This window comes from Gossypium hirsutum, chromosome A07, assembly GCF_007990345.1.
Source record: "Gossypium hirsutum isolate 1008001.06 chromosome A07, Gossypium_hirsutum_v2.1, whole genome shotgun sequence".
Classification (NCBI taxonomy): domain Eukaryota; kingdom Viridiplantae; phylum Streptophyta; class Magnoliopsida; order Malvales; family Malvaceae; genus Gossypium; species Gossypium hirsutum.
The window spans coordinates 7245966-7256019 of NC_053430.1; the positions used below are offsets into that span (position 1 = coordinate 7245966).

Genomic DNA, 10054 nt, shown 5'->3' on the forward strand with positions numbered 1-10054 from the left:
ATAATAAAGGGCAAAATAATCAATTGGAAGAGAGAGAAATATAGAAAGTAATGGTGATGTTGATGATCTTTTATGATTATTTAATTAGATATATATTATTTTAATGAGATATTTTATTATTTTATTATTATTTCATTATTATTTTATTATTAATTATTTAGTATAAAAGGAAGGGAAGATGAAGAATTTTCATCATCTTTCCATGCATGCAACCAACGTTAGAAGAGAAGGAAAAGAAAGAAATTTTCTTTTCTTTACAATTTGGTCCTTCCACCAAAAATTTACCATTTTCACCTAGAAATCAAAAGAATTTCCATAGCTACTAAGAGAGAAAAATGTTAAGGAGACCATGGGGAGTTAGAATATAAAGTTAGATTTAAGAAATAGAAGCTGGAGGAGAGAGAAAATCAAGTTAAAGATTAGTATCAATAGAATAAGGTAAGTACTTCAAGATTTCAATATGATTTTAAGTTTGTTATTATTGACAAAGCATGGAAACAGTGTTATAGTAGAGTTTTCTTACATAAGGTCCTATGTTCTTGATCTGTTAGTGAAGAGAAAATAAGAGAAAGTGATGAGAAATGGTGTAGAAAAAGAAAATAAGGGTGTTATAACATGATAATTAATATCTTGCACTAAAATGGTTTTGGACAGCAACAGTAGTCTAAATTTGAAAAATCATCAAAAATTTTAGAAATATAATTATAGGATAATATGAAATTAAATATTTTTAAGTCTAGTTTGTTATAGAAGAAATTATGTAAGCAATGGAATTGTAAATCATGAGATATGATGAATTTTGTGAGACAATGTCAGAATGATTTCGGGTTCCCCTATTCTGACTTTGTAAAATCATAAAAAATTGGATAAAAATAATTAGGGGCTTAAATTTATATGTTTAGAATTCTGAATGAGTATATTTTCAAGAAAAATAAACGGAAACATCATTAGAATCCTGTACAAGGAGATAATTAATTTTTAGTTAAGAAGGGTCGAAACTGTCAGACAGCAGAACATGGGAGAATTCAATGAATAAAATGTATTAATTGGCCCAACCAAAAATTATGAAATTTTTATGGTAAGAATAAATATGAGTCTAGTTTCTGGGAAAATTTATTGATCTTAATTTGGAGTTATATAGCTCTAGATATAAATAATTTAGTGACTATGACACAGATGGACAGCTTGAATATTCATAAAAGTAAATAATAAAGATTATGGATAATGTTACTTACAAGTGTGTTATATACATAAAGAATGTGGAATGGAGAGGATGAGAAGGAAAATATATATGAATATTCATTTAGCATGGCTAATTTGCATGTTTTAGGCTCAAGGACTAAATTGAATAAAAGTAAAACTTTATGGGCAATTTTATAAAAATGTCAGAAATGACCAAATTGCATGAAATGGATTATTTTATTATTTAAATTACAAAATTTAATGAAATTATTAATTTAGTTTAAGATCGGGGGAAAACATGTTTTAGGGATTAAATTGAAAAGTGTTGAAATTATGGAAAAATTCCGATATTTTATAGAATTCATGGACTGTTATCGATATGTGATAATAATAGCTGGAAATAAGGATTAAATTGTAAGAATTTTATTTTCCTGACCCTAAGGATGAAATCATCATTAATTAAAAGTTTAGGGGCAAAATGGTAATTATTAAATGCATTAGAATATGAAATGAATGAAAATGATGATCAAATTTATTTATAAAAATGCGGACAACACAAATACGAGACTTGATCTTGGAAAAGAAAAGATATCGGATTAATGAAATTATAAACACAAACAATCAATGAGGTAAGTTTGTGTAACTTGAATTGTATTTTTAAACACTTGAAATATGTGGTTATATGATGAAAATATGATTTGAATGTTCAATTCATGATAATTGATGAAACATTGATAATACTCGATATAAATTGAAAATAAATCCCGATTGAATGGAATGGAATTCATGATTATACTTGTGAATTGTATTTTTGTCATGCATATGAAATTGATATGGATATATTTGATAATGCCCGATAAAATGATAAATCCCGTTGAACAAAGGAAAATCGATGGATGTAAGTTTCTCGAATTGGTTGTAGTTCTGCATATGTTGCAGACACCTCATAGCTCGAAAGAGCGTCCCGATATTAGCCCTCTCGAGCTTCCCGTTATATGGTTCTTGCGAGCTTCTCGTTATAGCTCTTCGGAGTGTCCCGATAGATTGTGATCCGCATGTGTTGTGGACACACCGTAGCTCTTAAGAGCATCCCGATAGGCTCTTTGTGAGCTTCCCGATGTGCTCGCTTGAACTTCCTGATATACGGCTATCCGGAACTTCCCGATAGGCTCTTCGTGAGCTTTCCGATATGGTTCTTTGTGAACTACCTGATTTCGGCTCTATTGAGCTTCCCGTTATAGCCCGGATTAGCTTCCCGATATTGCTCTTTATGAGCTTCCTGTTAAATAGCTCGAGACGGTAAAAAGGATCTAGCCCGGATGGGTGATCCTATCCTAATATAGCTCTCTCGAAGAATATGTGGAAAATGGATTTAGCCTGGACAGGTAAATCCGAATTAGGGTTTGAATTTAGCCTGGACTGGTAATTTAGATCCAAGCTCATTAGAGTAATTGTCGTTGCAGGGGATTTAGCCTGGACTGGTAATCCCGACAATACTCTATGAGTTTATATTACAGGGGATTTAGCCTGGACTGGTAATCCCGCTGTAAGGATGAGGTTCGCGGGACTGTGCTCTCTGGAAAAAGGGTATATCCATATGTGTACGAATTGACGGACCCGAAATTGTACACTAAAAGTGTACCTCTGAAAATCCATTGAAATTTCGAAAAATTCAACAGGATAAATATGAGAAATGGAAGAACATGAAAATTATGAAATTAATGAGCTCATCAATCATTTATCTTTGTATTGAATTTATATTATGATTTGTACATGTTATATGGACACATGGTGTGGAAAGTATATGGTACATGAAATGCTGATATAATGAAATGAATGATATATGTTATTAAAGAAACAGTAAGAGAATGATATGTATCATGACATATACATATGAGATTAACTTTTATATGTTAATATAAGGAAAATATATAAGTTAAGACGAGTATTAAATTCAAATATGACATATTGAGAAAATAAGAATTTATATAAAATATGTGCAAGTACACTAACAAGTGTTGTTGTTGATGCTTAGGCAAGTACCAAGCCATTGATTGAATGGTAATATATTTATTGATGCATTGAATCGATAAGTATTTAAGTGAAATTTTTTTAAGTGATCTGCAAATAGTAGTAATGTTCTGAAGCCCTATTCTGGTAGCAGATATGGGTTAGGGGTGTTACATAGTCAATTGAACGTTAAATCCTTAACGGCAATTGGCTATGCATGCCGCATTATCATTTTTGAACATTTTTTACCCCCACTACTACTGCTCATCATCTTTTTCCCCTCCACACCACCTCTGCTTCCACCATCGTTTGCTGCATTATTCTTCAATGTTTCAATTTATAGTTGTTATTAACTAAACCGAGCCTTTCTACCCCAATACACTCTTCCCTTCTCCTCTCTACTATATTTGAACCTTTTGTACAGACAAAAATGCTGCAGGGCACGCATCCCTGTGCTAATGGTTCAGAAAGTTCACCTTTATTCATTAAACAAGTGATTAGACATACAATGGTACACAGAAAGAAAGCAAAGCGCAAACTGTATGATGCTCGAAAAATGATATATTGTATTGCATTCCTATAATCCAAGTTTGCAAAAAAACAAATCTAATACCATGGCTGAGGCAAAATGATATATTTTTGGCATAGAGGGGAAGAAGATGGTGAACAGTAGTAGTGGGGGTAAAAAGATGGTGAAAAATATGATACGGCACGGGGTGCACAGTCAACGGCCGAAAATGAAAATTTTCTCAAATTGTAGGTATTTTTATTTAGGTAATTAAAATGAAAATGCCAAAAAAATTGGGTTACTCCTATAAACAATTGAAATCTGTAAAGAAGTAATACATTATTATAAAATATTTTAGTTATTTATATATTACATGAAATAAATAGAGGGGAGTGACATAATAAAGTAATACATAAAAATAAAACAAAATAATATATTATTAAAACTTTGAAAAAGAGTACAAAACCCACAAATTTCTCAATCACCCCATATAGTGGTTAATTACAAGCTTTGAGATTTCCACAACGGAAACAAACAGATTTGATTCTTTCATTAAAGATCAAATGAGAACAAATCTCAAGAAAATGATAGCAAATTCTACACTCCACACTGTTAAACTGCAACTTTGAATAACAACATTCCAATTCTACAAACAATTAAGTTATTAGTGGAAATCAGTCCCAATTCCCCCCTTCCATTTTGAACAAACTTTTACAAAAAGAAAAGCTTCTAATCTGCTCGGATTCTATCTAACCAATCAACACTTTTCCTTCCTTTTTCGAGCTGTTGATCGTTGCTTCTACTCGATTTATCATGGTATTCGACACTTCTCCGTGATCTCTCCATTCTTTCCATATGATCTAATGATACTTTAAGCTTTTCAAGCTTGTCAATGCTGTTAAATTTCGTATACTCGTGAAACTTCAGTCTTGGGGGTCTATCAGTGCTTTTCCTCGGTTTCTCCCTGGTATCAGTGCTTTTCCTTGGTTTCTCCCTGGTATCGGTGCTTCTTCGTGGTTTGTCCCTTTGATCCATACTCCTCCTTGGTGGCTCATAATGGTCGGTGCTTTGCCTCAGTTGTTCGATACCATCTGTGCTTCTTTGAGAACCGTTTCTTCGTGAAGGTGTTTTTTCGACTGTGGATATAAATTTCTTAACATGCCTAATGTACTCAGGGTAGAGTTCCAAATCACAGTGGTTACCTCCTTTGACCCATAATGGTTCATACTTTTCTTGGCAAAGTTCCCACAGTTGCTTCCCGTGAGAGCAGTTGACCACATCGTCATTAGTTCCCTGAATTTCAATCCCGGAAGTTAATATCCATTCCCGATATTCTTCGCAAGTTCATAATAGCCATGAATAAACTGAACCAATAGGCAATACCATGGAGGCCCTTGTACTAGTAGTCAGATTGCATTTTGCCTCCTCTCACCCAAAAAATGTGCAAATTAACCCTATACGTCAGATCAAAGAGCAAAGTGGTCCTTTCTGTTAAAACTTTCACCCACTTTTATTGTTAAAAACTGGTGTGATAAATGAAATAACCAATTATATATGGCATGACACGTATACCTTATGTTGACGTATAAGGACCAGTTTTTAAAGGTAAAAATAGATAGAATTTTTAACAAAAGGACCAAATTGCTCTTTGATCTAATGTACAGGGTCTAATTTTCCCATTTTTTGAGTGAGAGGGAGGCAAAATGCAATCCAACTACTAGTACAAGAGCCTCCATGGTACTTACCTAAATAAATATATGTATATATATTACATACTTGCAAACATACATACATACATATGTGTATATATATTCACATTTAAAATTGTTTTCCCTAGCTGAATTGCATTTATCTAAAAGGAAACCAGTGTCTACAGTTGTAAAAGATCAACAAATTTCATGGCCAAACAAATAAATGCATACATTTATGTGTGTATATACATATTCACATTTAAAATTGTTTTCCCTAGCTGAAGTTGCATGTACTTGTGCATTTAAAAGAATACAGTGTCTATAAATATATGTATTTGTCTATAAATATATGTATTTATTCACATTTAAAATTGTTTTCCCTAGCTGAAGTTGCATGTACTTGTGCATTTAAAAGAGTACAGTGTCTATAAATATATGTATTTATTCACATTTAAAATTGTTTTCCTTAGCTGAATTAAATGTACTTGTGCATTGAAAAGAATCCAGTGTCTACAGCTGTAAAAGATGAGCAAATTTCATAGCTAAATAAATGGTAAATGTACTTGAGAGGTCCCTCTAGTATAGGGAACTGATCAAACTAGTCCTAGTATTAAATGGATTAATTTGTCTCTATACTATTAAAAAGAATCAAATAAGACCAAACTGGAATAGAGTTAACATTAGTCCCTTGTACTAGGTGTCAGATTACACTTTGCCCCCTCTACTAAAAAATTGGCACATTAGTCCTTGTACATTAGATTAAAGAGCAAATTGATCCTTTTTATTAAAAATTTCATTCATTTCTACTGTTAAAAATTGCAATGGCTGACAAATGTACCAAATACTAACACGTGGCATGCTACGTGTACCTCATGCTGACATATAGGAACCAGTTTTTAACAGTAGAAATGAATAAAATTTTTAATAGAAAGATTAATTTACTCTTCGGTCTAATGTATAGAGACTGATTTGCCTATTTTTTGAGTAAAAGAGACAAAATGCAATCCAACTCCTAATACAGGAGCCTTCATGAGACTTTTACCAAAAAGACATTGGTGTCAATAGCTGTAAAAGATAAGGAAATTTCATAGCTAGGTCATAACATTTTAAGTTGTATAAGTCATTCTTTTTCTATTTGTGAAAAAAACATATAAGAACAAAACGAAGACAGTGAAGACACTAGAAATCTAAGCATTTATATGCGATTGATCATCGCTGGTCAAACTGAAGAAAATCAACATGCCTAACGTAATGAGAAAATACAAATGCAGACTTTTCGCACTTAATTAGAAATAACTTGAATAAGTAACATTCCTCCTAATGTTTCATCCATTAACAAATGCAAAATATTGAATTTCAAAGACTTACATGAATTATCAGCACAGGAGACTTAACCATCGAGATTTTGTCAATATTCTACAAAAAAAACATGTAAATAAAGCTCATACACATATGCACCCTTTTTACATTAGATAGAATAGAATAGAGAGCAAAATGTTGAACCTTGTAGATGTCGAACCAATATGTGCGTTTTACAGGATACATGACTCTTAAACCCGATAGTATAGGACTGTGCAGAACAACAGCTCTTAGTCGAGGTAAACGAGAAGCGAGATCTACGGTAGGACCACTTCCTACAGATTGACCGTAAAGGATGATGTTTTCTTGCTTGGCACCATAGCTCTCTTCAAGACACTTGTATGCAGCTTCGATGTCGGCATACGTATTCTGCTCACTAGGCTAAAGAAAGCCATATATATAATTCAGCGAGAGCTGTAAGATTTGATTAGTTGAGTCATGTAGTAAAGAGTAGAGGATTCGAGCTATAATTACCTTTCCCGATGATTGTCCATAGCCAGAGTAATCATACCTGCAAAGATTTTACACATTATGTTCAAGATTTCAATATGTTACACTAATGGAAAAAATAACACTGGTTTCACGGAGACTGAAACAACAACGCCGGTTTAACACAAAAACGAAAGATCCGTATTCTTCTACATTTCATGTCAACTATAACTTTACATGTAACAATATCATGAAAGATGGTACTGCCTAGATTTTCACTTTCATAGAAAACATTTGCTTCCTCATGCATGACGAATATAACCACCAAGTTCTCTCATAAACAGTTAGAAATTACCGTTTTTCATTAAACCCTAGATTCAAAAATTCAATATATATGTATATATAAATTCCTAAAAGATAAAGCAACAACCATGAAAGGCTAAAAGATATGGATCCCTTGTTGACACTATTGTACTAGAGCATTCCCCCTTATCCGCCATTCGATCATCAATTTAACTGATAAACCAAAGTATAAGCATAACAACAAAGATTCCTTAATACCACCATTTTGCACTATAGTTATGCAAACAGATCTGTAATAAGAAACCAAGAATAGTAAGAAGTCAAACTCCTAATTCAGTTCAAAAGTTGAACCAACCTAAAGTGGCATATCTCAAGCTCTCACTAAATGAAATAATTAGAACAAATCTAACCCTCAATCAAGGCAGTACAACAAAACTAAGAAAACCCCAAGAATATAAACACTTTAATCTTAAAATATTTATTTCTTTTTCCACAAAATATGGCCCCCAAAAACATCATGTATGTACAATAATCATCCACATCAAGAAAGTACAAGGAACAACAAATTTGATCTTATGAATAATCTAAAGTGGTATCTCAAGCTCATTAAAACTAAGAAAAAAAAACCCCAAGAATATCAACACTTTGGTCTTAGAAATTATTAATTTCTTCCACAAAATTTTGACACCAAATCCATTAACATACACGTAATGTACAAAATTTGTTCTTCAGTGAAAACCGAGAAAACCATACCCCATGAGATTGACTCTTAAATGGATGCTGAGTTCGATGAAAAGCTCATACATTTGACCAATATCAGCGGCGTTCCCATGTGAATAAAGCAGCGTGGAGGTAGCCATGGGGTTCCTAACGTAAACGGCAACGATTTCGTTACCACGGCGAGTCGGGATACGCAATACGTCGACGTTTTCACGGTGAGGGAAAGGGTCTAAAACTGAAATCCCGGTTGCTTCGTCTTTAACCAGCTTGTATGAAGGTGGGTTGGGTGGGAAAAACGCAAACTTTGCAGCCATTGATGACGTCACCCCACCCATAGTTTAAGAATTTACCTGTGAAAAAAAATTGGGTTGTTTTGGAATTAGAATCTAAAAGAAGAAGAAGAAGAAGAAGGGGATGATGATGATGAACATTCCTTTGTAGTTTCGCTTTCAGAGGATGTTTCACACTCGCTGTCGACTCAGTAAATGTTCGTATGTCATTGGTGATTGAGCTCAGTTTTTCTTTTCTTATTTATTTTACTTTTTATTTATTATTGGAAATAGTGATAATATCACCCACTGTTACTTAATTAAGTTCCCTACTGTTCATCATATATTAATATAAGGCTTAATATGACATTTGGTACCTGAACTTAATTTTTTTTCTAATTTGATATTTAAAATTTTTTTGTTTCAATTTTGTACCTAAACTTTGACACTTTTTTCTAATTTGATACCTAAACTTGACACTTTTTCTTAAGTTGGTACTTAATATTTTACCTAAACTTGACTCTTTTTTCCTAATTTGGTACCTAATCTTTTTTTTTGTTCGATTTGGTATTTAAACTTGTCAAACGTTTTACAAATTACTCCAATATGCTAACAATGTTATTTTGTTATGAGTAAGCAAAAATAATTAATGTATGACTGGCATGTCACAGATGATATGATATTTTTTTTGTATTTTATATGTTAAATTATTTTTCATTTTATTTAATTAATTATTTTATTAATTAAAAATAATGAATTTCTTTTAATTTGGATTTATAAAAAACCTTTTTTTCTTATTTAATATTAATTCGTTTAACATAGCTCAATACCTATTTTTTACATGAATTTCCTCTAATATTGACAATATTTTTGTAGCATAACAAAAAAAAAATTAACACTGTTAGTGTTTTGCATAATTTGTATAACATTTAACAAATTTAGGTACCAAATTAAGAAAAAATATAAAGTTCATATACCAAACTGGGGTAAAAAAATTTAGGTACCAAATTAAAAAAAAACAAGTTTAGGTACCAATTATTCTATTAAGCCTTAATATAAAGGGAGTAATAAATTTTTGCTACTAAACTTTACAATTAGGTCTGATTTGGTATTTATATATTTTTTAATGTTTTTAAAATTTAGATAGGTAGTCGAATAAATTAGATCACCAAGTTAACTGTTAGTTCAATAGTTAATTAGTTAAAAATTAATAAACAAAAATTAAAATATTTATATCTTGTCCTATTTTTCAATTTTTTATCAATTTCGAGAGTTCGGTTAAGAACCAGATCAAATCCCTTTTTCCAAACTGGTATATCAATTGTTTCTTTATTCAACCGATCTAATTGGCTAATCTAGTTTGGTTCCAATAATTTTATTTTTTTGTTTACTTTGATACTTGGACTTGACAATAAGATCTATTTTAATCTATAAATTTAGATTATGTAAAAATATTATAACATGTCACCACGAGATTATACAACGTCATCACCAAAAATAAGTGATGATATGGCATAATCTTAAAGTGCTACATCATCATACTTTTTTGAAATCCAAATTTAAGGACTAAAGTGAACTTAATT

The 10054-nt window shown here is 31.7% G+C and overlaps 1 protein-coding gene across 4 annotated transcripts; it reads right to left on the reverse strand.

Moving 5' to 3' along the window:
• Positions 1-4119: 4119 nt before the first annotated feature.
• LOC107953554 (alpha/beta hydrolase domain-containing protein 17C) lies at positions 4120-8725 on the reverse strand. 4 transcript variants are annotated; one of them, XM_041117446.1, is made up of 5 exons: positions 8287-8724; positions 7225-7261; positions 6895-7131; positions 6760-6807; positions 4120-4993 (listed from the first exon to the last, which is right to left on the reverse strand). In XM_041117446.1, exons 1-5 carry the CDS (start codon positions 8535-8537, stop codon positions 4430-4432), a joined length of 1137 nt encoding a protein of 378 aa, XP_040973380.1. In that variant the 5' UTR covers positions 8538-8724; the 3' UTR covers positions 4120-4429. The 4 variants fall into 4 exon arrangements, with proteins under 4 accessions (XP_040973380.1, XP_040973379.1, XP_016744384.1 ...); XM_041117445.1 differs by having other exon boundaries at positions 7225-7259; positions 8231-8724; XM_016888895.2 differs by having other exon boundaries at positions 8236-8723.
• Between the last annotated feature and the right edge of the window lie 1329 nt (positions 8726-10054).